This window comes from Camelina sativa, chromosome 5, assembly GCF_030686135.1.
Source record: "Camelina sativa cultivar CO46 ecotype springtype chromosome 5, ASM3068613v1".
Lineage (NCBI taxonomy): Eukaryota > Viridiplantae > Streptophyta > Magnoliopsida > Brassicales > Brassicaceae > Camelina > Camelina sativa.
The window spans coordinates 36,804,222-36,831,596 of NC_141884.1; the positions used below are offsets into that span (position 1 = coordinate 36,804,222).

The 27,375-nt window shown below is 34.4% G+C and overlaps 4 protein-coding genes, 1 long non-coding RNA gene and 1 other non-coding gene across 14 annotated transcripts; 3 read left to right on the plus strand and 3 right to left on the minus strand.

Moving 5' to 3' along the window:
- Window positions 1-665: 665 nt before the first annotated feature.
- Window positions 666-1,542, minus strand: LOC147944830 (uncharacterized). Its single transcript, XR_015557483.1, has 2 exons — window positions 1,454-1,542; window positions 666-932 (listed from the first exon to the last, which is right to left on the minus strand). It is a non-coding gene; the product is annotated as an uncharacterized LOC147944830 (long non-coding RNA).
- Window positions 1,543-9,442: 7,900 nt separating this feature from the next.
- LOC104787955 (pentatricopeptide repeat-containing protein At1g68980, mitochondrial) lies at window positions 9,443-11,738 on the plus strand. 2 transcript variants are annotated; one of them, XM_087451170.1, is made up of 2 exons: window positions 9,451-9,932; window positions 10,169-11,738. In XM_087451170.1, exon 2 carries the CDS (start codon window positions 10,261-10,263, stop codon window positions 11,374-11,376), a length of 1,116 nt encoding a protein of 371 aa, XP_087307296.1. In that variant the 5' UTR covers window positions 9,451-9,932; window positions 10,169-10,260; the 3' UTR covers window positions 11,377-11,738. The 2 variants fall into 2 exon arrangements, with proteins under 2 accessions (XP_010511923.1, XP_087307296.1); XM_010513621.3 differs by having other exon boundaries at window positions 9,443-11,738.
- Window positions 11,739-14,831: 3,093 nt separating this feature from the next.
- Window positions 14,832-20,942, minus strand: LOC104787956 (DNA-directed RNA polymerase 1, mitochondrial). The gene is made up of 19 exons (XM_010513622.3): window positions 19,899-20,942; window positions 19,517-19,750; window positions 19,276-19,409; window positions 19,099-19,165; window positions 18,871-18,929; window positions 18,577-18,694; window positions 18,315-18,428; window positions 18,023-18,154; window positions 17,526-17,942; window positions 17,329-17,379; window positions 17,135-17,205; window positions 16,957-17,041; window positions 16,627-16,782; window positions 16,422-16,496; window positions 16,212-16,301; window positions 16,060-16,107; window positions 15,740-15,854; window positions 15,548-15,651; window positions 14,832-15,425 (listed from the first exon to the last, which is right to left on the minus strand). The coding sequence occupies exons 1-19, from the start codon at window positions 20,664-20,666 to the stop codon at window positions 15,315-15,317; spliced, it is 2,949 nt and encodes a 982-aa protein (XP_010511924.2). The 5' UTR covers window positions 20,667-20,942; the 3' UTR covers window positions 14,832-15,314.
- Window positions 20,943-21,073: 131 nt separating this feature from the next.
- On the plus strand, window positions 21,074-21,145 carry TRNAM-CAU (transfer RNA methionine (anticodon CAU)). The gene has a single exon. It is a non-coding gene; the product is annotated as a tRNA-Met (tRNA).
- A 555-nt stretch (window positions 21,146-21,700) lies between these two features.
- LOC104787959 (transcription factor BIM2) lies at window positions 21,701-23,892 on the plus strand. 4 transcript variants are annotated; one of them, XM_010513625.2, is made up of 7 exons: window positions 21,701-22,020; window positions 22,217-22,301; window positions 22,474-22,543; window positions 22,637-22,732; window positions 22,886-23,247; window positions 23,356-23,485; window positions 23,560-23,892. In XM_010513625.2, exons 1-7 carry the CDS (start codon window positions 21,900-21,902, stop codon window positions 23,644-23,646), a joined length of 951 nt encoding a protein of 316 aa, XP_010511927.1. In that variant the 5' UTR covers window positions 21,701-21,899; the 3' UTR covers window positions 23,647-23,892. The 4 variants fall into 4 exon arrangements, with proteins under 4 accessions (XP_010511927.1, XP_087307303.1, XP_087307302.1 ...); XM_087451177.1 differs by having other exon boundaries at window positions 21,776-22,020; window positions 23,356-23,480; XM_087451176.1 differs by having other exon boundaries at window positions 21,796-22,020; window positions 22,214-22,301.
- On the minus strand, window positions 23,876-27,366 carry LOC104787957 (uncharacterized). 5 transcript variants are annotated; one of them, XM_087451173.1, is made up of 11 exons: window positions 26,908-27,366; window positions 26,650-26,804; window positions 26,343-26,565; window positions 26,166-26,266; window positions 25,816-26,022; window positions 25,605-25,739; window positions 25,402-25,521; window positions 24,847-25,271; window positions 24,536-24,752; window positions 24,249-24,442; window positions 23,938-24,148 (listed from the first exon to the last, which is right to left on the minus strand). In XM_087451173.1, exons 4-11 carry the CDS (start codon window positions 26,166-26,168, stop codon window positions 23,950-23,952), a joined length of 1,500 nt encoding a protein of 499 aa, XP_087307299.1. In that variant the 5' UTR covers window positions 26,169-26,266; window positions 26,343-26,565; window positions 26,650-26,804; window positions 26,908-27,366; the 3' UTR covers window positions 23,938-23,949. The 5 variants fall into 5 exon arrangements, 4 of the variants coding, with proteins under 4 accessions (XP_087307297.1, XP_087307299.1, XP_087307300.1 ...); XM_087451174.1 differs by having other exon boundaries at window positions 26,655-26,804; window positions 26,908-27,343; XM_087451172.1 differs by having other exon boundaries at window positions 25,816-26,021; window positions 26,121-26,266; window positions 26,908-27,343.
- Window positions 27,367-27,375: the final 9 nt, after the last annotated feature.

Sequence of the window (27,375 nt, forward strand, 5' to 3'; positions counted from 1 at the left end):
TTAGACAAAAGAGTGATTGGATTTGTTTTTGTTATCAACAAAGATAATCACATTAAAACAAATAGTAAGAGAAATGTGGTATGTTATTTTGGGACAGTAAATATGTCATGCCCATTATATGTTAAGTTTTTATTTAACTATTTGATATTGTATATTTTAGTCCAACGAATAAAGAATATGTAAGAGATTCAAACATGCACGTACGTGCCTAGATACGGACCCGCACGTACGTGCGGTGTTGTTTTCATAAGTAATATTTGATTTCTTGTAACATATACATAGTTGTGCCAAGAGGAAAACTTTGTTTACTGAGTTCTGTTCAGAAAAGAGGAGAAAGGGATATATATTTCTTTCCTTACCCTAAATATTTATTAACTTTTTAAAAAACCTTAATTGTTGAAGTAATTGTTTTCTACTCACTTAATTAAGCCCATATCAAAGCCCAATATTTGTTTCGTATTTATCTATATTATTAACACATTATTTTAGCATAACCATTAAGTCTCATATAAACATAAGTTTATTAGGACTAAAGTCTAAATAATATATGCTCCTAATATTTTCTCCAAAATTTGATGCCCTAAGCGAATGTTTCTTTTTTCCTAACTATGGCACGGTTCTGAACATATAGTTATGTTGTTGTTAATAGAAATGGTTATGGAAACTTTTTAAATATAATTTTCATAAATATTGGGTATGAAATTATTGATATACAAAAAGTTTATTTCAAATAGTTTAATATGTGTGGATGGATGCACTTGCTCCTTAATACGATTACATGTTTTCCCATTTAAAAGTCTAAACACAATAAAATCAATCACAAGTAGTATAGTCTTCACGTCACAATTAAAGTCTCTTAATTGTACTACTCCCTGGTAAAATGGTTTTGTACTTGTTTCTTGTGTGATCCAACATTCTCCTTGGCTAAAACTCTTCATAAACACACCCTAATTATTAGCTAATTTAAATACCAAACAATAAATTTCTTAATGTGTTTAATTCCCAAGTCCAAAATATCAAACCAAAGTTTGCCATCCTCAAAAACAAATCTTCAAAAACAAAACACACAAATTAATGATACATTAAAAATAACCTTTACTACAATTAATTCAAACTATAATTGATGAAATTTTATTAAAGATTTTAAATTATACTATTATTTGTTATTTATTTTAATTAAATATAATATTGTTTATAAAAATAGATTTTAGACAAATTAGAATTTAGTAGCTCTATTATTTAAGAACAATAAAATATTTTCATAACAATAATTTTCGGATATATATATATATTACCTATAATTTAAATATATTCTTTTTAATCAGTTTGAAATCAATATAAAAGAGCATATTCCTTTTATAGTTGTTTCATTAGTCATTTTATTATTATTAATTATTGTTTCATTTTCATAAAAAAGTATGATTAAATTTTAAAACAAATTTGAAAATCTAACCTTTAAACAAAATGAAAAAGCCAGAATGATGTAGTCATGCTTCATACCATCTAGCTCGATTACTTGATTTGAGGATCCATGTTCTACCAACTGCTCTTCCTTCTCTTATTCATATCCTGATTAGTATTTAATAAGAACTCGATATTTATGATTTTTCAATCAAGGGTGTGTCATAAAAAAGAAAGATCAAACTTTAACATAATATAAAATCTACAAAGTCATCAAACTAAGTAAATTTAAAGAATAAGATCAAAGTACCATTGGTTTGAAGAAACAGTGACACACAAGGTGGAGAAATAACCATTTCCATGCTCTATTCGAACGCTGAAATCAAGAATATAAAACTCAAATTAGATCTTCAATTAGCAAAAAGAACAAAAAAATTATGTGCTATTAAAATTGAAAAACGAAAAAATATATTCTAGGCTTAAACAAAAAATTTCGTTATACATAGAAAAATGGTATAGAAAAAGTTCAGTATTTGTCTATGATTTTTCATTTATTATTAAAATATTGTTTGCCAAATATATTGCTTAAATTTCGTAATTATTTGTTGATAGTTTCCACAAAAGTCGCCATCATATCGCCTATATTTTGTTTGAATATTTGTTTCATAACTCAAAATAACTAATTACTTCAATTATCTTCAATTAATTCACACCATAATCGATGAAATTTTATTATAGATTTTAATTTATACTATTAATCGTTATTTATTTTAATTAAATATAATAATTTTGTAAAAATAGATTTTAGACAAAATTTAAATTTAGTAGCTCTGTTATTTAAGAACATTAAAAACTTTCATAAGTTTTAAAATAATAATTTTTGGATATATATATATATATATATTACCTATAATTTAAATATTTTCTTCTTATTAAACAGTTTGAAATCAATATAAAAGAGCATACTTCTTTTTTAGTTGTTACATTATTTATTTTCTTATTATTAATTATTGTTTTATTTTCATAAAAAATATTGTTAAGTTTTTAAAGAAATTTGAAAATCTAATGTTATCTATTTCCATTTCTGATAATTCTATATTTACTTTCTTTAATTAACCACGTCATTTATAATATCAAATTAGGTTTGACCAATTCAATTCCTTATATAATAAATTGTTGTTTCTAGAAATATATCTAAATATATTACCAAGTTAAATATGTTTACATATATATAATTCTGAATTTATGTGTCCGATTTTTATGGTAATAAATTTAATTTTCATAAATATTAGGTAATTTTTATTATTAGACTGTGATCTGTTTGGAAACCGATTTAGAACCCATCTTAGGGGGGGTTATTGGATCCTTGATTTTAATGGATTTAGAAATCCAAGTTAAATCATGTGTTATTCAATCATTCATTTTAAAATCTTTATTAAAATTTTGTGTTATTGGATCTATGAATTCTAAATCCTAATTAAAATCACCCCTTATTCATTATTAAAGATTTGAGTATGGATTTGATTTCATATTGGATTTGGATGGATTTGAAAATATGTTTTACTTATAAATATAGAGAATGGAATACTTGGTCTCCACCTAGTTATTTGGGTGGATTTGGAAAAAAAATTACAATACGTAATAATAATAAAAGCTACGAACAAAACAGTGTTCATGCACGAACATTCTTAAAGATTGTGCTACACCTGTGACACAAAAAAAAACACAACTCGTAAATCTTCTCTTGCAAGTAAATAACATGATAATTAAACAGAATCAAGCAAAGTTAACAAATATTGCACTACAAGTAATATAGTAATATAAGTGAGATTGCACGTAAGTGAGCATACACTACAAGTAATATAAAAACTAAAAAGTTAACAAAGACACTTACAAACTAAAAAGTTAAGAACTATATGGCCGAGACGTAGGTGCTCCAACTCTTTCTTATAATAATGAAGAAGTATCGATGGTGATCCAATAATATATAGTGTTTTTCTTTACCATATATTTCATATGAAAAATTACAAAAGAGTTGTTTAACCATCGTCATGCATCCCTAAGGAACGTGGTTGAAAGAATATTTGGTATTTTCAAATCTCGATTTGCAATCTTTAAGCACGCACCTCCTTTTCCTTATAAGACACAAACAGAGCTTGTACTTGCATGTGTTGGTTTACATAATTTTCTGCGAAAGTTTTGTCGAACGGATATTTTTCCAGAAGAAATCGAGAGTGCAGAAGAAGTTGTCGAAGAAATTAATGACGATGATAATGCTGAAGTACTTACAACCCAAGAACAACAAAGAGAATATGCCAATGAGTGGAGAGAGACAATAGCATCAAACATGTGGACTGATTCACTTGAAAATGATACATGAGAGATTATTTTTATAAGTTCTATTTCTTTTATAACTTTTGAATTCTATTCTCTAGGATTTTCAAATCCACTTTCTTTGACTTTAAAATCCACATTATTTGATTTTCAAATCCATATTATTTGATTTTAAAATCCATGGATTCCATGTGGATTTCCAAATCTTATAAGGATTTCAAATCCATTAAAATCAAGGATCCAATAATCCCCCCTTAATTGCACCCGATTTTTTAGGTTTATATCTTTTAATTTCGGTTCAGCTAATACCACTAATATCAATCTGTTTGGCTCCTATTAAATATCAATCTGTTTGGATACATGATTTATATATTTCCTTATTCTGTTTTCAGTGGTATTTCATGTAATAATCTCTTAATCTATGTCTACTTATTAAAAATGCTTCCCTTTTAATAGTATAGATATTTAATTAAAAAATTAAATAAAATACTTTTTGAAATCTCCAAATCGTTTATTTAAAAGTTTAGTTTTCTTACTATATATAATATAGAGATTCACAAAAACATTGAAATAGTGATTGATTAAGATCTCAAAAACTACTGTAAAACATCATTTTAATATTTTTGTGATGTTTTTTTATGTTCACATAAGATTTTCTTACCTTAAAATGATTATTGAGAAATTCCTTTTAAAATTTATAAATTTATACATATGTTCACACTGTTTTTACTTAACGCATAATACTCACAAAAGATGGTAAATAATAGTTTTTGTATCCGGTTTTGGCATATATGATCTTGCCTCTCGCACTATCTGTTATCTCTCTAACTCTACTCCACCACCCAGTCGCATGTTTTGACTTTCTCCCACAATATCCCAATAGGAGAAGATTTAAATTTCAGTTTTCAGTTAATCTAGGTTTTATTGTATTCACCGCTAGTCTCTATCTTCATTATGTTGATGATTTGTTGTTTTCGACATCTTTCCAACATATTGTTCGATTTGGTTAAGTACTGATTATCCTTCTTTAGAGGAGCCTAAGAAACTATTAGTCATTTAACTTCGTATTGTTACTGTTTAGTGTGCATGTTCCTTCTAATGCATAAAGTTTCCTGGTATTCGATTTGAAGGGAAACTCTATTAGTCATTCAACTTTAGTGTGCTTGTTCCTTCTAATGCATACAGTTTTCTGGTACTCGATTTCAAAGGATTAGATGTGTTAGCAAACGACCCTAGCAATTTGGTTTCTAGTTTATTGAAGTTCGCATAAACACTACAAGCTATTTGGTATTGTATTTACTTGCTCGACGTTGCGACCAGTGGCGGACCCACGTTGTGGATGGTGGTGGCAACTGCCACCAGTAACTATTGAAATATATATAAATATTACACTAAACAAAGTTATTTAAGTGGCAAAGTGGTTTAGGTTCGCTTGAAAATCACTTCTGATAAGGGGTTTGACTCCCTCATCCGACGATTTGCCCCCACTAATTTTTTATGCTGGTTCCGCCCCTGGTTGCGACCTCTTTTCAAATGTAAAGATGGCTCACCGTTAATGTTCGACAGCAGAAAATCATTCTTAAATGGTTTACCTGATTGCACTATCTATCTCTTTTTCATACTAGTATGTATTATTTTTCTTTGTAATTTCAAGTTCAAGTTTTGGTTTCTATTTCAGATTTCGAGTTGTATTCACAGTTAAGAAGAGAATGATCTGCTAATTTTTAAAAACTCATATGAGTAAATAGAGTTTGCGCATCCATTGTGACGTTGTATGGCTTATTATGCATATGCATTGTGCTAATAGAGATCTTTTAAGAATTAAATATACTGTATGTTCACGACTCTGCCCTAAGCTCTATGACCAACTAAAGGACATAAGTTGTGCTTAATATATCATAGATATGTGATAAGGGAAAATTTCACTAGAGAGTGATAAGCAATATTTACGGTTTAATATAAGCAATTTCACTAGAAGTGACTATGTTGGTTTCAAATTAACCGTATCAAGGACCGAACCTGTTGAAAATGCTGTGGATCGAGTGTTTTTCCAAATGCAGTGAGCGTGGATCAAACACGCGACCTTCAGATATTCAGTCTGACGCTCTCCTAACTAAGCTATCCTTATTTGATGTTTGCTTACGTTTTGCTTATCAAACATGATGAGAATCTCTCTTTATTATGTTTTAAGCTTTAAAACCTTTAAATTATATTTTTCAATGTACTTGGATTTGTTTTGATGAATGAAAATAAGTATTTGTTCAAAAAAAAAAAGATGATGGGAATTTGTGACACATAATCATTATTTTGTTTTTTGTTATTCTGATATTTAAATTCTTACTAATTTTCTTTTTATTGAAAATATTTAAATCAAAAATATTCAATAAAAGGAATTTTTAAATTCTCCAAATCTTTTATTTAATATTTTAATTTTATTACTAAATATATCATAGAGATTCATAAAACACTAAAATATTGACTGATCACATATTAAAAACTACATAAAACATCATTAAAATATTTCAAAAACTACATCAAACGACATAAGATTTTTTCACCTAGATTATATTTTGTTAATATGATTATTTAGAATTTTTTTAAAAATTTATCTAAACATATATGTTCACACTATTTTTACTTAACACATAATACTCAAAAAATATGGTTAATAATAGTTTTTGTGCTGAATTTTAAGGCCATGAAATATTAAACATGGAAAAAATGAAAGAGACAGAGGCTAATGGTTAATTAAAATTTGGTCTCGATATTTTTTTGTACAAAGATAATAATAAAATAATCATAAGACACAAATATAAGACAATATATACACACAAAGACCATGAATGGCTGCTGGTTTTTAACTAGTTTTTAGATTTTAGTTTTTAACTTTTGGATTTTGGTTTTTGATTTTTTTTAGTTTTGATTTTTGGTGCAGATTTTAGTTTTTACAAAATCTTGAATGGTTACTTGATTAGTTTTTGGTTTTTATGTATAATAATTAATTTTAAATAGTAAAATAATGATTATAAATTTTTATTAAAAGATAAACAAAGTATACAATGATGCAGAAAAGAATACATACATTTATTGCATATAAAAACACATTATTGCAAAATTATTATCATCATCACCATTCAAGGCATTAGTTTTTTTTGAAATTTAAGTAAATTAGAATAAATATATACATATTAGGAAAAATAAAAATAAAAATAAAAAACTCACGCTTAAAAACCCACAAAATGTGGTTTTTAGATTTTACGAAAGAATTGCTAAAATCTTCTAAAATCTAGTTTTCTTAAATTTTAGGAAATCTATTTTTTTATAATCATGAATGGCTTAAAAAATGGAATTTGCACAATTTAAAGCTAAAAACTGATACATGTGCCATTCAAGGCCAAAATATAAGAAACAAATATATTTATACTAATTTATAAATAAAATTATAGAAATAATAATTCATACTATTATTTAGAAGAAATAAATAATACTATATGAATTAAATACCAGTGTTCATCCGTAATATATGACATGAGGAAATTTTTTCTTATAATAACAATATGCATAAAACACAATCCTCCCCACACATCAATAAACTTACTCTATATATAAGTCATCCCCTTTTTTTATATTATATATAAGTCACTTGCTTTATATAATGTATTGGAGAAATTGTAAGAAAAACACATCAATAAATTTTATTATATTACTATTTAATAACTCTGGCTGTGGATGAGAGTTAGTTTCTAGTTGTAACAATGTTTTGAAACCCGAACCGGATACTAAACCGGTAGGGCTATCGGGTCACCGGTTCACTGGGTCAACCCGGTTCGACCGCGGGTCAATAATATTTACATATATTTAATTATTTATATATATATATATTATACATCTTATAAATATAATTTTATAATTTTATTTTTGATATATGTAACAAATTTATATTTCTAAATTTTAATAATTGTTTACTCGTTTAATTTAATTAATAGAACTAAATCATATTTAAAATTGTTAATTCTTCTTAATTTGTTTGTTTATATTTGACAGCATATTATTTGTATATTTATATTATACATATATGTCTAGGACCTAGTGGGATGATCTAACCAAATAATAATAAAAAATTCTTGTAGTATATAAAATTAATAAAAATGATTTGTTATCTCTCCTATTAAATTGTCTAACCCTTTCTCACGTGTCTCTTCTCTTTCCTCTTCGTCGTAACTTCTACTCAAACCCAGCCAGAATATTGTTCTTCATCAAATTTTGCAGAAAAGTGAAAAATTAACAGATCTGTTCAAATTAAAGTGCTAAAATCGTTTGATAAGTGAAACCCAAAACCCGGCGGGTCGGTTAATTAAGGCGGGTCGCCGGTTTTTATCGAGTTTATCCAGGTTTTCCCGGTTTCTTAACATCCCGGTTTTAGAGCAAAACCCAAACCGGCAGATTGAACGGGTCGTGGGTTAACCGGTTCGACCGGCCGGTCCAGTCCGGTTCTGAAAACACTGGTTGTAACTAATCAGAAGGAATTAATTACTTGGGGCTCGATGATCGCCTAAAAGATGCTGATAAATAATTGAGGCGACAATTGGGGTTTTCTTTGAGGTATAGGGTGCCACTGTGAACTCTGTTTCTTCGGTTCCACATAATTCAAATTACAGTGGATAAACTTAATGTATAAACTCTCAACCACAGAAATGCTGTTCTATCCTCCTCCTATGTTTCCATCTTGATCTTTTAAGCGGTTTTTATCTCCAACCGCATAGATCTCAACTTCCTTCTCGAGATCTACGTTTGAATCTATGAAGCTAAGCGCCTTATTGATGTTCTTGCGAAAATCTTCCACATCATACTTGAACTCGTTTGCTTGGTCGTAAATCATTAGACAATGTTTCCTAGTATCAAGTTTAGATTCAAAATAGCCAAATTACGTTATCTTTTCTTATGCATACAATGGTGTGCGTAATACAATGATGTGCGTAATCCACTCTTTAAGCTGCCAAAGTTGATTCATGTTTTACCTAATATTTGTATTTTAATTATGATAAGCTCATAAGACTATAAGAGTATAAGAGAGGTACAAGAGAACACGTGCAAACGAGAATACACGTGAGAATGAAGTTGGAGTGAAGAATAAGTTAGTTACGTTTCCATAACAAACTATGTTAGACCTTTAATATAAATAGGTGTTGTGGCGTTCATTGGTGAGTCATGTTGAAGGATGTGTGTTGTTGAAGCTTCTCCTGCGTGAGAAGGGAGCCTGCGTGCCCTGTTACGGTGTGATAAGTGATTGAGAACTGTAACTCAATCAATGAACTTCCATGGTTTTTAATTTTGTATAACAAACTCGAATTGAAATTCTTCCTTATAACTAAGTGACCTTTTACTATGACAACAAAAAAAAAAAGATTCAAACTGGTAAAACCTATATACTTTTTAGTTATACTTCTCATACAGACATGACAGCATAAACTTGTTTTGCGATATTGGTTGCTTCGATAAAGAATTTATTGTCACTATCTTTTCTAGACTACTACTTTTGCTATCGTTTCATGTATCTGTCATTGTGAAGGAATGCTCACTACAATAATAAGTAAAAGATATTACATGAAGTTAGAGTCTTTCAAAGTTTCTCATAAAACCAGAAACCCTCTGGCTGTCTCAGAGTATCTCTGAACAATCAATTGTTTTGTTTCACGATTCCGACAAGAGTACATCATAACAAGACTTAAGTCGATAACGAAGAGACGGAGACGATCCCTGGTTTCTCGAATGTTGAGAAAGACTCTAACTTTAATCTCATTAAGAAGACCCTTCTCTTCGATTCCCCCAAAACCTTCGCCTAAAACCCTAACCCTACATCAGAAGACCACCTTTGAATCTACTCTGCACCATTCCCTAATCGCTCACGACACTGATCAAGCATGGAAGGTCTTCCGATCCTTGGCCGCCGCTTCTTCTCTCCCCGACAAGAGCCTCCTCAACTCTCTCATCACCCACTTGTCTTCCTTCAACCAAGCAGATCAAAATACTTCCCTCAGGCACAGACTCAAGCGTGCCTTTGTTTCTGCGACTTACGTAATCGAGAAAGATCCGATTTTGCTGGAGTTTGAGACCGTTCGTACGGTTCTGGAGTCGATGAAACACGCGAAAGCTTCAGGGCCAGCGTTGGCTTTGGTGGAGTGTATGTTTAAAAACAGGTACTTTGTTCCTTTTGATCTCTGGGGGCATTTGATTATCGATATCTGTAGAGATAATGGAACCTTGGCTGCGTTTCTTAAGGTGTTTAAGGAAAGCTGTAGGATTGCTGTAGATGAGAAGCTTGATTTCATGAAACCGGATTTGGTAGCTAGTAATGCTGCTCTTGAAGCTTGTTGTAAGCAGTTGGAATCTATGGCTGATGCTGAGAATGTCATTGAATCTATGGCTGTTTTAGGTGTGAAGCCTGATGAATCGAGCTTTGGGTTTCTTGCTTATTTGTATGCAAGAAAGGGGATTCAGGAGAAGTTAAGTGAGCTTGAGAATTTGATGGATGGTTTTGGGTTTGTAAGTAGAAAAATCCTTTATTCTAATATGATCAGTGGATATGTTAAGAGTGGTGATTTAGATTGTGTTTCTGATGTTATACTGCATAGTCTCAAAAGAGGTGGAGAAGACTCGAGTTTCAGTGAGGAAACGTACTTTGAATTGGTGAAAGGGTTTATAGAGAATAAAAGCGTTAACAAATTAGCCACACTGATCATTGAAGCTCAGAAGTTTGAATCTTTATCCATTGAGGTTGACGGATCAGTTGGGTTTGGAATTGTAAATGCTTGTGTGAAGCTTGGATTTTCAGGTAAAAGTATTCTTGATGAAATGAATGCTCAGGGAGGATCTGGAGGTATTGGGGTGTATGTACCGATCTTGAATGCCTATTGCAAAGAAGGCAGAACAGGTGAAGCTACTCAGCTGGTAACGGAGATCAGTAGGTCTGGTCTTCAATTAGACGTTGAGACCTATAACACTATGATCGAAGCTTCCATGTCGAAGCAGGATTTCGTATCTGCGCTTACATTGTTTAGGGATATGAGAGAAACAAGAGATTTAGATTTGAAAGGATGCTACTTAACAATAATGACAGGTCTCCTTGAGAATCAGAGACCTGAGTTAATGGAAGAGTTTGTGGAGGAAGTTTTGGAAGATCCTCGCGTAGAAGTGAAGTCTCATGATTGGAATTCGATTATCCATGCCTATTGTAAATCTGAGCGCCTAGAAGATGCAAAGATTACATTCAGAAGGATGGCTTTTCTTCAGTATGAGGCAAATAACCAGACATACTTGTCGTTGATCAATGGATATGTGAGCTGCGAGAAGTACTTCGAGGTGGTGGTTTTGTGGAAAGAGTTTAAAGACAAGAAAGCAAAACTGGAGCATGCTCTTGCGGATGCGTTCTTGAATGGATTGGTGAAAGGAGGGTTCTTTGGCACTGCGTTGCAAGTGATAGAGAAATGTCAGGAGATGAAGATATTCGTAGATAGGTGGAGGTACAAGGCAACGTTCATGGAGACTCAGAAGAATCTCAGGTTGCCAAAGTTGAGAAAGAGGAAGATGAAGAAAATTGAGTTTCTTGATGCTTTTAAGAACTGGGCTGGTCTTACCACATGAAAAAACTCTCAACGATCAAATCCAACACTTGTCTTTGTGCGGCCAAGATAAGATTGATTTCTTATCGTTGTAACTTCTGATTTCTTAAGTAGAGGCCTCAATAAGAACTGACTTTTGCAGCTTCAAATATCTCTTCCAGTGCTTTCCAAAGTGATCAAGAAACAGAAAAGCATTCGCAGATTAAAAATGCATTAGCACGCAAAGCATATAGTTGCCCAAACCAAGCAGCTACATTAATTTTATGTTCTGAAATTTTTGATTGTTTTGAAAGATCTCTGTTATCTTTAAAGATCTCTGAACTTTAAAGATTGTTTCCCTACACTTAGCTCATTTCTTTAAAAGTTCAAAGAGAGTTTGGATAATTCTTGTTTCACATTATAATAGTTCTAGTTCTAGATAATAATAATTTCATATATCTCTTGTTTCCTTTCTTTCAATGTTCAAGTATATAATATTATTTAAAAGCATTTTAGTGTAACTAATTGGAAAAAGTCCACCTCTGAGTTGAGGTTAACCATAGTCTCTCTACTCACAAAATTATACCCTAAAAAACATACACGGTACCGCTTCTCCTACACGTATGAGTTAAGGTACCTACAAATGATGTGTGAGTAGAGAGAATGGTAAAGTGGACACAGCCTAGAAAGGGTTGGTTGCGGCTAAACACATAAATCGCCTAGGAGAAGCGGTTGACGCAGTTGGAGTTGGAAGTAGACTTCGAACTCATGGCGGGGTTTCTTAAGAGTATGGTGGGTCACTGCAGAGTATTGGTTAGTTGGATCTAGCCTTTACGTGGAGGATTTTTTAAAAAGCTGTTTGACGCCGGATGACTCGTACGAAATTGTGGGATTTCGGTGAGATCGTTTACCGTATATCCTGTGTGAGGAATGAAAATTCGGATCGGGTTGTTTCAATTTGTTTTTATATACAAATTAAGAAAACATATAATATACCTCTTTTACATATAAAACATCATTAAATAAAAAGAATTCAACAAATAGCAAAATACAATATAAAATATGATTGGTCAAAACAAATTATATATATATATATATTTACATAGAAAATTGAAAACATCACTTAAAGAAAAACAAAATTGTTTAAGTCAAACGTCAATTAAAAGTGAAACGGAGAGAGTATAATTATAATATTTCAAATTAATTTTTAGAATATTTTTTTTAGGTTTTGGTTTTCTAATTTCATTTAGGGTATAATTTTAAAAAATTAAAGCTTAGTATTTAAAGTTTATGATATCTTTTTTTTTTTTGTTAACTCAGAGTAAATCCTCAGACTTCTGGAAGGTCCGAGACTAATCTCTGGGGGAGGTGCAGCCCATGGATAGACCCTCTCTCCGGATATTCAAATGGACCGTTAGATAGGCCCATATCCATGTAAAGTTTATGATTTCATTTTGAAAATTTAATTTTAAAACATGGTGTTATTTTTCAAACCTTACATTGGCAATGTCAATAGGAATTTAAATCCAATTTTATAGTTTACGTATAGTTGTAAACAACAAAGATTTTTTCTCCCATTTGGTTTTTAAGATATTGATAATGATACCATATTTCTAATCAAGTTTCTTGATTTGGATTTGGCTTTTACATGGTTTTAGTTATTTACCGGGACTAAGTAAACTGATTGAAAATGCATTATGTGTACAGATGATTGAAAACATCTGTTTGGATAATGCATAGTCATCTAGATTCACACATAATGCATTTTCATAAAAAAAAAAATTATGGTTTCTGAATATAAACGTAGTTGGCGAAAGAGAGAACAAAATCCATTAGAACTAATTACAGTGGGGAGCATTTAATGGTTTCAGTTTTAAAGATACTGAATAATCAGATCAAATAGTAGAAGCCTAAGCCAAAGCCCCAAGACCACAACTACTTTGACAGACGTAATTTAGAATTACTAAAGGTGCGTATTTTAGAATTGCTAAAGGTATTAATGAAAAAACAAAATTCAAATCTTTTGTGTCACAGGATAATAAATTTTCCGGTAATGGTCTACGTGTGAGTATTAATCAGCTAACTTAAACCCAAAATTTTAAAAAGATAGTTGAGGGTTATCCTTCAAGTTTAACCTACTTCACTGTGCTGTTTTTTTAACTCCGGTGTATGTTTTTGGCGATGTTTTATATGGTGTACTAGATTAGGACATGTATATACGTGGGTTTATAATATAATTTTTTTGAACTTGTATAGATGAAAGGAAATTAGGTAATATATAAAAATAATTTAATTATTTTTATTTTTATTGATGAGACTTTTTGTGGAAGAGGAGAGTAATCAATTATTTTTCAGTTAATTATTTCATATTTATTCAAGTGTGTAGGTTTTCTTATTTCTATGTGAGTGTGACTAAAAAAAAACTATAATATCGAATAACTCAAAAAATTAGTAATAGGTGATTCCTATTTTATAAATTTTGTAGGTTTTCCTGTAATCATATGTAAATATTATGTTTAAATTAAATCAAACCAACCATAAATTTAAGCATACAAAGTTAGGATTAAAATCTCAAAATATGGTTTAAAGATTCACGTATAATAATATATATCTATATAATTAGTAATGATAAGCCAAAATATATTTTGAAAAAATAATTTCATATTTAATGTCACATATGACTTATGTTAATACGAAATATTCATAAAACTTAGCTACTCTTTTATAGTTTTGTTAAAATGAGTATCAACCTCTTGGAATTGGTTTTATGATTTTAATATCACATATGACAGGTCTCCTTGAGAATCAGAGACCTGAGTTGATGGCAAATTTTGTAGAGGAAGTTTTGGAAGATCCTCGAGTAGAAGCGAAGTCCCATGATTGGAATTCAATTATCCATGCCTTTTGTAAATGCGGACGCCTAGAAGATGCAAAGATTACATTCAGAAGGATGGCTAGCTATTCTTCAGTATGAGCCTAATAACCAGACATACTTGTCGTTGATCGATGGATATGTGAGCTGCGAGAAGTACTTCGAGGTGGTGGTTTTGTGGAAAGAGTTCAAAGACAAGAAAGCAAAACTGGAGCATGCTCTTGCGGATGCGTTCTTGAATGCATTGGTGAAAGGAGGGTTCTTTGGTACGGCGTTGCAAGTGATAGAGAAACGTCAGGAGATGAAGATATTGGTAGATAGGTGGAGGTACAAGGCAACGTTCATGGAGAGTCGGAAGAATCTCAGGTTGCCAAAGTTGAGAAAGAGGAAGATGAAGAAAATGGAGTTTCTTGATGCTTTTAGTTTTAAGAACTGGGTTGGTCTTACTACATGAAGAAAACTTCTTAACGATCAAATCCAAAACTTGTCTTTGTGCGGGGCCAAGATCAGATTGATTTCTTATTGTTGTAACCAAATGTCTAATGCCAAATTCCTTCGTAAGCAGAGGTCTCAATAAGAGCGTCAGGGATATAATGTTCAAACTCATATAATATTATTTATAAGCATTTTAGTGTAAATAGTTATAAAAATGTTATTACTTTAAATATTGGAAAAAGTCTATTTTACTAAATTACACGTCGATCAAAAAAGAGTGAGTGCCTACTACTATAAAGACCATCTAAATGATTCTCATTTAGTAAAACCCGTTTTTGGTTTTTACAAGCCAACAAATACTACTCCGGCTGAAACTGTATCTTTTGGTAATTTTCAAGTAATCTAGAGTGCCACACACTCGGACCCAACGCCTTGCCTCCTGCCAAAGTTTGAAACACTCTTTTCTGTGTATATTTACAAGTAACCCGAAAGCCCACCTCTGTATCTTGAGAGGTAACCATCAACATTCCTCATTGCTCCTTGGAAAAGAATCTTCCCCTTTTGATTAATGTGCCTGTTGTATTGGCTTGAAGAAGCAAACTTACTCTGCCCTGAATGTTAGATGTGTAGTATTGGAGCTTCCAATATGTAAGTGAACCTGACTGTGCTGCAGCTCAGTTGAAGAAGTATGGCGACTGAAGCACTTTCCTCAGATCAAAGTCGCCTCGTTCTGGTAATGGCGGAAAACTTAGGTCTGAGAAGGACTTCTGGAAACTCTCCAACAACTATCAATACACACAGATAAACCATCTATCATGAGTTTAGTTATAAGAAAACAAAGACAGAAAATTGTAACGTTGGGTAATTGTATATCCCCCTGAAAGATGTGATAAGTAGATTCTTTTACGTTTTCTAAGATTGGCTTTTCGTAGAGCTCGACAAACTTCTCTCTGAGTATTGTGTTCATTATATCAACATCACTGGCATGCGTCCAGAACGAATCATGCACCCCTACAAATTAGAAATTGGTATGAAGAGTAAGAATCTAGAATGAAAATATCAACATCAGTTAGATGTATACGGGAAGGCTAAAGCTCACCTGCGAAACTCAAGCCCGCCCTGTTGCAGGCAACTGCTGTCATCATCATGTGAGACCCATCAAGAGAATGTATAAGATTTGGTGCGAAAGCTGTCATCTGCCTCCGCGACTGGACCTGAACCAAGAATACAGTATGTAGTGCAGAAAGATGAGACTATTCTGCGTAAAACTCATGAAATCTTTAAATTTATCCAAAGGCTACATCATGATAAGATATAGGCTGAACCCTACTCTTTCTACAAATAAGAATGTCGAGTCATAATTCCCATTGATGGAAAACATGGAGAAAAGTTATGGTGAATGAAATTTGGTTGGGTTACCTTATCAGTCTCACGGCTTAGAGTCAAGACCTGAAGGGTAGTCTTAACCTGCCAAATTTGATGCCTCAACTTCAGTAATATTTAAGAGAGTCACTATCCAATTTTTCAACTGATCATTAGTGCTCCATGTATGAAAGAAGTTAGAGCATTACCAAGTGTCTTCCAGGCAACCGATATGGTTGTACAACTGGAAGGCCAAGAGGAGTCGTCCAACAAACTGCTTTGTTTTCTGAAGCTATTATCTGTCCAGCACATAAAACAGCTCTCATTGTCGTAGCCAATTATAAGTGAAAAATTCCTTCGTAACTTATAATTTCTTAAGCAGATGCCTCAATAAGAGCGTCACGGGTATAAGAACTGACCTTTGCACATTCACCAAACCAAGTCTTGATAGCTCTTGCAGCTTCAAACATCTCTTCCAGTGCTTTCAAAGTGATCTAAAAAATGAATAGAAGAGTAAACCTTTGATCCCAAAATCCAAAAAAAAAACATTCGCAGATTAAAAATGCATAACCATAGAAAGCATATCGTTGCCCAAACCAAGCAAGTAAATTAACATTTTCTTACTCTTGCTGCATAACAAGCTGCATGAAAAGTCAGCGAATCATCGTCCCCAAAGGTATTACGTTCTTTTAACCTCTTCTTTATTTGGTCGCGTGCGCCAGAATAAGTAACACCATACACTGATGTCATGACAGTCTGTTTGACCAGCTTTCTGTCAACCTACAGAATTTCAATAGTAGAGTCATGCTGTCAGATAGGATGATCACAAACAAGTATTAAAGTGACACATAGTAGCAGTACATCTGATCCATATGGTGGTGGGATAAAAATTTGTTGTCAGGTAACATGTTTGGCAGAAGGTGGCCTTATTAACATGTAAGAGAGATGAAAAACCTGGTCGAGCATGAGTCTGGCATATTTGGTATTTGGAAATGTTTCAGGATCTTTCTCTGCATCTTGCTGCATGATCTTGAGAACCCTGATTTAACATTTAAACCAAGTCAATAATCCTGTCTGATTAGAGTGTTCATATAGCCAGAGAGATAAGGGAATACAAAGATAAATAAAGTACCTAGCAGCAATTTCTGCATAAACATCTGCCGGCTTTTCACCTGTTACAAGGTTGACAGCATCTGCTCCCAACTATAAACAAAACCAATTGAAAGAAAGGAATCAAAAAACCTAAAGGAGAAATATACTTGCCTATGCTCGATAGGATGAAAAAAATAAAAATAAAATTTCGTTACTGTAAAACTAATGGCATACCTTATCCCTCCCAAGAGCAGCATAATGTTGTAAGCCATTACATGAACCATCCTTGCAATAATAATAAAAAAATTATCTACTTAAAGAGCATAGATGATGATAATAAAAAGCAACAAAGGCGCCTATATAATTTTCGTTTCACTAGAATGTTACAAAAGTTGTTCATGTACAAAGTATGGATAAAATCTAGCAAGTACCTGGTGGATGGGGATATGAGATATAGCAGCTTCAGGAAAGGGGCTTCTCAAGGCTTCTGAAAGATTGATGCAAGCAGCCAAACACTGAAAGGGATCCTCTGCGTTAAGCCACCATCTTTTTCCTTCAAGAGGTCTATCAGAAGAATCAAATATATCATCTAAGTGACTCTCAGTAAATGCAACCCGATCCTTATAAGCCAACTTATCAACTCCACCAGCATATAAGTTTGCTATATGTATCTTCAGCCAACGCAATCCCGATTTCCCAAGAGGCTTTCCCTCACAAAACTCAAGGATGCCTCGACAGAGATCAGACCCAAGATGGTTAAGATATGGATGCATGGGATATGCTCGGCCACGAAAATCAACGTTGTGAGGATAGTAAAAACCTTCCTCGTCCTTCATTTTACGTGCCACCTGCTCAATCAAATGAAAGTACAGTGATGTTTTTATACATCAGAGCAGCAAGAGGAGTTCAAAAAGAAGCCTTCTCTTACCTCGAGTTTGAGCTCTATATCGCACCTTTGTGAATGTCTCTCACTATTTTCTTTATTTGCTTTTTTCAATTCCCATTTCCAATGTTTTACATCCTCCTGGTCTTCACTTGTTGGCTCTTCTGGAACGGGTACCTTTTGGATTTTATAAAGAGGTGAGAAAAAATCAAAATTTCTAAAAGAGAAGAAGGAACTAAAATTACTTCCTTCTCTGAAGAGTATGGAAAGTAGATAGGTGAATAAGAGCTAGAAGTCTAGATTCATAAAGGGAAGGAGAGAGAGAGAGAGATCTTACATCTTCACGGTCAACCAGACCACCAAGTCGACCTCCATTAGCCCAGATTCTGTCAGCCAAACTTAACACCTTTTTGTTTATTCTCCATTTGGTGTTTCCTAGAGTATCTAAAGCCTGATTAAACAAAAGGAATCACATGAACTCATTTATTCATATAACAAAATATTCATAATTTTGAAACTCCCAGTTCTGTTTTCAAGAATCCAATAAATGGTTAAGCTCAAGCAACATTAACTCCCAATAAAGATGAAGGATATCAGACCTCAAATACTGGCTCCAGTTGCTCCTTTGGAGTTTGTTTCATTACAGTACGTTGTTGTTTAGCTCCATGTGTTCTCATGACGTATGAAGGCAAGAAAAAGTGTGCCCCTTGATCGTACCTGTAAAATACTGTCAAATTACATAGCAATTCTAGAAAGATACTTGAGAAAACTGTAGATATCCCCTGTATGACGGGTACATAAGAACGAATGCTCAGAGAAGCAGAAATCAACCATAGGGATCTAGCAAGAGTAAAATAGAAAACAATATAAGTACTAATTATTGGTGAACATACCCTGTCCAGTTCCGAGGAGGTATTAGCATTGGCAAGTAGGGAATGACCATATGTCTAGCCTGTTTAAAACAATGGAAAATGGTGAGAGAAGAATAGAAAGATTGTCTCAAACTCAATTTAAAGTGCCGTGACATATAGTGGTAAAAGATTGTTCCAACCCTAACATCACAAAGGTACAACTGATATCAGACAAAAGATCCGCAAAACATAGTCCACGATTCTGCTTACTGATTTGTCAAGGCCCTTTTTGACCAGAGGATCACATTCGATGCAACCATATCTCCTGCTAGTCTTTCTGAGGAAGAATACAATAGAATGTTATTAAACAGCAGCGACAAGGAGAGGGAGAGGGAGAGACAGAGACAGATACATGTGAATGAGCATAAAAAGAATCGCAACTCTTACGTATTTTCCAATGTGACAGTTCTGAAAGTTTGCTTAAAAGCAGGTCGGATGTCAGGTGGACCATCATCAAACTGTTCAGCTGGAGGTTGTATATATGCATTTTGCATCAACAGCTGAATCAAACGTGAGCCAACCTAGAAGTACAAGAGCCGATATTAAATCACAGAGAAGAGTAGGAGAAGGAAGATAAGAATTAGTATTAAAGCGCTGTGCATTAACAAGTGTGGAAGTATAAACAAACCTTCACTTGTGCCTCTTGACCCCATGGCTTGAATGAGTCATGTTTCTTCACTAACGCTTTTACTTCCCTCAACTTCTTTTTTTTCATCAGTACAGAAACTTGTTTCTTCACCCTTTCCGTTTCTTTGGCCACAGTTTCTCCTGATTCATGCACAGCTTCTGATTCATCATTGATCGTTTTGTCAGTTGCATTCTTTTTCTTCTTAGTTTTCTCCATAAAACTTTTGATCCTGGCCTGCTCCAGTAACAAGATACACACACCATAAAAACCAATATACACTTTCATAACCCATGGGGCCGAGGCAAATATGTATCAACGACACACAACTAAATTCGCTGTCAACAAATAGCAACAAAAGCATCGAGAGAAATTGAAACTTTACCTCCTGCTCAACGGCATCCCCAATCTGAGTAGCAGCATTGACTAGCTTAACAATGCCAACGCCTTCCGTATTAGTCATCAACAATCCCATCATCTTATGCATAGTGATAACAGCCATCATATCAGCCGGAAGCTGCTCCATAAAAGGCGCATAAGGAATCTTCCCTTTCTTGATCTTGAAAGCATCAAGATCAGCTTGAATAGCATTACGAAAAGGCTCAAACCAACCGAGAAACAAAGACTTCACATAAGGCAGATTCGGTGCAAGCTTCTGCTCACACATATCAGCTAGTATCTCTTGACACTCTCTCGCAGCTCTTTGCCACTCTTCAGTCTCCATTTTAACTTGTCTTTGTTTCAGCATATAGTACTTCTGTACTCCCATCCCAGCGATGACTCTCTTTGGCTGCGTCGCTGCAAGCCTAGCTTTTTTACGGATCCTCTCAGTCTCTTTCTCCATCTCCGTTATCAATTCATTAACTTCATCAGACCCAGAAGAAGAAGACTCATCATCAGGATCAGTAGAATCAATAGCTTGCGCAGCTGTAGCGTACCCTTCAAAAGCATAATAGCATTGACCATGACGAAACGAACCCAATCTACCCAATTCGTTAATTGGGTTTATCGATAAACCATTTCTAACGCCAATGAGATTAACAGAAGAAATGATCCCACGAACTTTATTCACCGGAAAATAAGTACCGGAGCTAGAATCGGATAAAAACTTAACCTTACTTAATGAAGCTCTTCCCAAAAGGTTCCTCCACATTTTTTCAATGAAGCTCTTCCCACGAAATGGCTTCAGATGGATTAGTTCCTCCAAGAGGACAGTCTCGGGCTATGTAGCTATTGGATTTTGTAGAGATATCAATACAAACATAGAAATGAAAGAGTGAGGATTCGATAAACAGAATTTTCAAATAAAAACTCAGAGTTGGGTGAAGAGAAGGAGAGATCTGGAGAAAAGAGAAGGCACCGTGAAGTGTGCATACAGCCGCCGAAATAAACCCTTCATAAAACCTTCGGTTTCTGCTTCACATTTCTTGGATCTTTGTTTAAACCCGACCCGTTTATCAGATCCGTTACCGCACTTCATTGGGCTCAAAGCCCATATTCTAGCACTAGTTATACATGTATATACTATAACTACAATAAATAACATATCAATATCAACAAATCAGAGTGGCGCAGCGGAAGCGTGGTGGGCCCATAACCCACAGGTCCCAGGATCGAAACCTGGCTCTGATAAAAATCTTTTTTTTTCTTTTTTACCTTTATAAACTTTGGGCTTTAAATAGTTTGGCCCAATACTGATCAACTCTATAAGCCCTTCATTCATAGCAGTGTTTTGGAAGCACAATTTGTCTTTTCACCAAAACTGTAAATTTAAAAAACATCAAATGTTACAAAGTCTTTCAGTTTATATATACAGTATATGTTATTTTAAATGTTAATTAAGGATTTATAAAATAATGTGAAAGACTGCAAAAATCATTCGACAACGTTTTTTATTTTATTTTTTGGTAATAAATATTTGTTCAAACTTCCAAACGTAATAACACCGTAGTGGTAAATAAAACCATTTTCACGCGTATGTTACTTTAACGGTTTTACCATTCGATTAAATATAAAACAAACATGGTACGTACGAAGGCGAAAATTAACAGATCAGAAAGAGACCACGTGCATCACGTGACGACCTTTAAATTTGATAGGTTAGAATCCCGTCTTATCACGTGAAGCCCACGTGTCATCACAAGCTTCGGTTCGTTTACAGAGCTAAACCGGTAATCACATCGCGTCGTACACGTGTCGAAATCATGAAACTGACGGACAAAAAAAAACTCAAGTGAGAGAGTTCACGTAAGTCTCTCCTACAGGTAATCAAAACTCAGCCGAGTCACGAGTCACCCACAAACAAAAAAATAAACAAACAATAGAAGAAGAAGCTCACGTCGACGGCAAAAGTTGAAAAAAAAAAAAAAAAAAAACTCCGGCGAAGATGAGAACCGGAAAAGGAAATCAAGAGGAAGAAGATTACGGTGAAGAAGACTTTAGTTCTAAACGTGAAGGTCCTTCTTCCAACACTACTGTTCATAGCAACAACAACAACAACAACAGAGGTAAAACTTGTTCGATCCAATTCTGGAGATTTTTTTGAATTTTTCGGTTTTTTTTTTTGAATGAATGAGTTTTTGAATTTTTCTTAGTTATTCGTTCTTCGATTTGATTGTATTTGAATCGAGACGGATTTAGGATTAGATTTGCTGGTGTTTTCTCTGTATGATTCTTAGGTGTTTTTTGAATTTTGAAAAGCAGATGCAAAGGAAAATGATAAAGCTAGTGCGATACGTTCTAAGCATTCAGTCACTGAGCAACGTAGAAGAAGCAAAATCAATGAAAGGTATGAAGATTTCAAGCTCTTGTGAACTGTGGAGAACTGAGAGTAACAATCTTTAGGATGGATACTTAAGAGAATAGTGTTTGGGAATTTTGCTCTGGCTCAATTCTGTGGTGTTGGTATCATCTTTGTTTTCTTATAGTATGAGTCTTGAATCCATTAAATCTCTTGTCAGATTTCAGATATTGAGAGAGCTAATTCCCAACAGTGAACAAAAAAGAGATACTGCTTCTTTCCTTTTAGAGGTATTTCATGATATTTTGATGGTCTTTTATGTGATAGTATCCATGGATTTTTAGAACTTGTTAGCCTTAAATGGTACTTCTGTCACATTCTAGGTGATAGATTATGTCCAGTATTTACAAGAGAGGGTGCAAAAGTATGAAGGATCGTATCCAGGATGGAGTCAGGAACCAACTAAGTTGACACCATGGGTAAAATTCTCAGCTTCTAATACTTTCTATTCTTTCAGAAACATGTTCAGATACGTTCAGCTTCTACTATGTTATGTTGTGGATTGCAAGTGGTTCTACTGCCAGTTTTGTGTATCTTTTAGCTGAATTTTTATCTTTTCCTGATTGGAACAGAGGAATAATCACTGGCGAGTTCAGAGTTTGGCGAACCACCCAGTAGCTATAAATAATGGATCTGGTGTAGGGATATCTTTTCCTGGAAAGTTTGAAGAAAACGCTGTGGCTTCTACACCTGCAATCGTTGCAGAACCGCAAATCCCGATTGATTCTGACAATGGAAGAGCTATAACCGGCAAACCGATTGAAAGTCAACCTGAGTTAGACGACAAAGGATTACCACCTGTACAACCAATTCTTCCATTGGTACAAGGTGAACAAGCTAATGAATGTCCTGCTACTAGTGATGGGCTAGGCCAAAGTAATGACCTGGTTATTGAAGGTGGAACCATTAGCATCTCTAGTGCCTACTCGCATGAGTGAGTTAAACCTGATCTTCTAACTCTTCCTCATTTCTGTTACTTTTTTGGTTTTTTTATCTTAGTGATCGATTGGTTTCTTATTAATGTGTATTCTGAAATGACCAGGTTATTGAGCTCATTAACACAAGCTCTCCAGAACGCAGGAATTGATCTGTCGCATGCAAAACTTTCCGTCCAGATTGATCTCGGGAAACGAGCCAATCAAGGACTAACTCATGACGAGCCATCAAGTAAGGTAAATTAGTCAGCTTCATATTCCATGTAAACAGTAACCATATACGATGATGTTGATACATACTCTCTATGCAGAATCCATTATCATCTGATACACAAGCAAGAGATCCAAGCTTTGAGGAAGAATCTGAACAGTCTCATAAGCGCATGAAAACACTGTGACATTTCTCTGTAAGGCTCAACGGCTTTGGAATATATAAATGTATTGACAGATTGCTTCTATCGTGTACATTGTTCGGCTTCTAGGGGATTCCTACAGTCGTTAAGATCAATTATGGTTAGTAGATTCTACGTTTTTTGTGGTTCTGAGTTTGTATCATCTTCTGCATCATTCATGTAATCTATCAATATGATCTCTTGTGGAATATCAGATACGTTTCAAGTTAATCAATTTTTTTCTGAGACAAACTGATTTATGACTTCGAGCAAAAGGCGTAATAATACACCAAAGATGATATGATTCGTTCATGTATTGTTGTGATAACCCATAATTTTGATAAGAAAAGCATAATCAAAGGCAGTCTCTTCACATTGAGCATAACGACCACCTTCACCGAAATGGCCCCCATTCATATTTGTTCTCAGAATCACAGCTCGTGAGCAGTCGTGGCACGTGCTCTCCCGTATCTTAGCCACCCATTTTGCACCTTCCCACACTCCAACCCTAAGAACCAACAAACACACAATATTGTGATCCATATATTCCAATACTAAAATAAAATAAAAGGAAGACATGGGTTTAAGGGTTCTTGTGTGAAGCTTGCCTTGAGTCATGAAACGAAGTTGTGACAAGCATGGACGGATAGCAAACATCTCTGCGTATGTTATCATACGGAGAATAGCTAAGGATGGATCGGAAGTCGGTTTGGATGTCCGGATTCCCAAATTCTTCATGGTCCAAGAGTGTGAGAGGTAAATTTGAATCTGATAATGTGTTTAACACGTCTACGAAAGGAACCTGCACAATGGTACATCTTGATCATATATAAGCGTTTGCATATTATTATGGATACAACCAAAGCATTTGCTAGGATAACTAATATTTTCTAACCTTTAGAATTGCAGCTCGAAATAGACTCGGGTGCATATTCATGGCTGCAGCTGGAAGAATAGCTCCTGCGCTGTACCCAACAGCAGCAAGATGGTGTCTATGCACATAACCCTTTTCGATTAGATAATTTGCACTGTGTATGAAATCTTGGATTGAGTTTTGTTTCAACGATCCAGTTCCGGATTTTTGCCATGAAAAGTCCCTACCACCTCCTCCCCTGAGACCAAAATGAAACTTCTATAGGAGGCGCACATTCAAATTACCACTATCACATTCAAACTGAACGATTTAGTAATGTTTTATAAACTGACCTCACATCAGCAAAGGCAATAACCCATCCACGATCAAGCATGCTCAATCGATTTGTGCACCAGCTTTTGTCTAAAGCTTCTCCATAAGCACCATAACCTATCAACATTCCCGGTGATTCACTCTTCTTCCATGCTTCTCGTGAATACAGAATTGTAAGAGGGACTTCAACTCCATCGTGTGAAGAAACTTCTTGTCTTTCACAAACATATGCATCAGATAAACCCTCCCATTTATGCATTCGAGAGTCTAACTGACCATCTTGTTCCTCACTCGTTCTATCATCAAGTTGACCTCTGTTCTGTATCGAACCATCTGCAGGGTACCATGGCGTACTACTATCAGAATTACCTATAACCCCTCTCTCCTGGTGCACTACTGAGAACAATCTTCTTGACACATCATAGTCGACGATAGTGTCAGGCATCTACAATCCCAAAAACAACAGTAAGGTTATTCTGAGAAAATATCAGAGTAGAAAGAATCATTATGGCATCAAAGCTACAACAATACAAAAACCCGTTTCTTAAAGTAACTAAGTGAATATAGTCATATACCACAGAAGATGAAAGCACCACTCGGTATATAGAGCTCTGAAAGTTGTGGTTTGAACCTGGAGCTACACTGCATTGATCAGCTGGAAGAGGGAAATACCAGGGATTAAGATCATCCATATGCTGCAAAAATAGAAACATACCTTAGTAAAACTGTAGGAACACCGAGAGAGTAAAAACACTAACGCAAGATTAATCAGAAATACCTTTATATTTGCTTTTATGGGCATATCAATGGAACATAGCATAGGGGAGCCATTCTTATTAAGAAAAAGCACCAGGTAGTCACTGAACATGTCCATATCGTGTATAACCACATCATCATTTGGGCAGAAAACAATCTGATAAGACAAATCAGTATTATATTCTCTATCTCAAAAAAGTTACAGATAAGATGATTTATAAAATAACCAAAACCTGCCAGTCGGATGCTTCAAGTTCTTCCACTAAGCATCTAGTCAAATAATAGCCTTCACCAGACCACTCACTAATTGCATTGGAGGGAGAATTTGTAAGAATGTAAAAGAACCCATTGTGGTGTTCAAAAAAATACTGCACGCCAGGGACTCGCTCACGAGTTCTTTGTAAATCGGCCATTGGCTTATCAGCATTTACAATATAAACCTGAAAACAAGATAACTCACCTTGAGCATAAAGTATATGGGTAATAGATGATAAAAGACAAACAAAAAATGCAAATGAAAGTTCGTAAAAGGTTAATTCCTCGGATGATGTCCTTGAGTTGGAATTGATAGTAACAAACTTGCCATCTTTTGTGGTCGTTATGTCTACACAAAAACTGGAATCCTTTTCTGTAAACACTACGGTATCATCTCTCCCATCTGATTCAACATTTGTAACAGCAACCCTGCAAAAACATGTCACAGTTGAACAAACAACCTCAAGTTATCTATCTATCTACTAGTATAAAAGAGTGTATTTGCCTGTGAGGTCTTTGGTTTTCATCTGCAACAGTGTAAAACAAGGTGACCCCATCTAAAGCCCATGCCAAGCTAACAACTCCATCAACTTCCAACCTCGGAACTAAAAGACCAGTTCTCAAATCCTTAATTTGGAGAAGGAAACGTTCACTTCCCTCGGGATCAACAGTGTACGCAAGATAGTTATGATCAGGTGAAACCCGACAAACCCCAATGTGAACATAACCTGAAGTAGTAGTACACGTAACAACTTGCTTAATAATTTACGACTCTAAACTAACAAGATCTATACTAAAGGAATAAACTTTACCGTACTGCTCTGCAGTTTGATTCCAGTCAAGCACAACTTGTTCTTCTTCTCCTCCTCCACGAAAAAGACCAGAGAGCCAATTTGTTTCAACCTTGTCCAATCTCCTACAAAGAAGTGGATACTCTTTTCCTTTGGGTATGTATTGCCTATATAACCTGCTCAATCAACAATTCAAAACCCCAATTCAATCAAAAGCTCACTACTTACTTTTTGACTCGAATCCAAAAAAAAAAGTTTCAAGATTATAGAGAGATGAACCATGGTCCCCAACGCTCAGGAGGTGTGAAAATCTCTTCCGGAATACGAGTTTTCATCTCGGAGACTAAATCACGCCTTAAGGCTTCTGTGTCAGCCATGAAAGCATGAGCGTACGAGTTCTCACGCTGGAGGTATTTGACGAAATCGGGATCGTCTGTATTCTTCATCCAGCGGTATGGATCTTGCCTTGTGATTCCATGGGTTGAGACCGTGAAAGGGATCTTGTTCGGAACCGGAGGAGCTTCCGTCGGAACAGAGAGTGATGCTGTTCGTTGAACAAAACATTTCGTTGAGAAAGACGAAATCGCTAGAGACAAGATGGATGATATCGTCGGCGACGACTTGGTGGTACGCCGGAGAAGAGATGTTGTCGTCATTACAAAATCACAGAGCTAAACAAATAAAACCTCCCCAGCAACGAATACATATGTCAAAATCAAAAGTTTCGATTTTTTTTTTGGGTAATTT

Excerpts from the sequence above, each read along its gene's own strand:
- LOC104787955 (XM_010513621.3), top strand. The coding sequence starts at position 9,505 with ATGTTGAGAAAGACTCTAACTTTAATCTCATTAAGAAGACCCTTCTCT.
- LOC104787956 (XM_010513622.3), bottom strand. The coding sequence starts at position 20,666 with ATGTGGAGGAACCTTTTGGGAAGAGCTTCATTAAGTAAGGTTAAGTTT. Across the intron at positions 19,751-19,898 it reads GGGATGCCGTTGAGCAGGAG|GCCAGGATCAAAAGTTTTAT; the intron begins GTAAAGTTTCAA and ends TTACTGGAGCAG. Across the intron at positions 18,695-18,870 it reads CCTCCTCGGAACTGGACAGG|GTACGATCAAGGGGCACACT; the intron begins GTATGTTCACCA and ends AGTATTTTACAG.
- LOC104787959 (XM_087451176.1), top strand. The coding sequence starts at position 21,900 with ATGAGAACCGGAAAAGGAAATCAAGAGGAAGAAGATTACGGTGAAGAA. Across the intron at positions 22,021-22,213 it reads CAACAACAACAACAACAGAG|CAGATGCAAAGGAAAATGAT; the intron begins GTAAAACTTGTT and ends AATTTTGAAAAG. Across the intron at positions 23,248-23,355 it reads TCTAGTGCCTACTCGCATGA|GTTATTGAGCTCATTAACAC; the intron begins GTGAGTTAAACC and ends TGAAATGACCAG.
- LOC104787957 (XM_087451171.1), bottom strand. The coding sequence starts at position 27,284 with ATGACGACAACATCTCTTCTCCGGCGTACCACCAAGTCGTCGCCGACG. Across the intron at positions 26,267-26,342 it reads GAAAACCAAAGACCTCACAG|GGTTGCTGTTACAAATGTTG; the intron begins GCAAATACACTC and ends ATGTTTTTGCAG. Across the intron at positions 24,149-24,248 it reads ACTTCGTTTCATGACTCAAG|GGTTGGAGTGTGGGAAGGTG; the intron begins GCAAGCTTCACA and ends GTTGGTTCTTAG.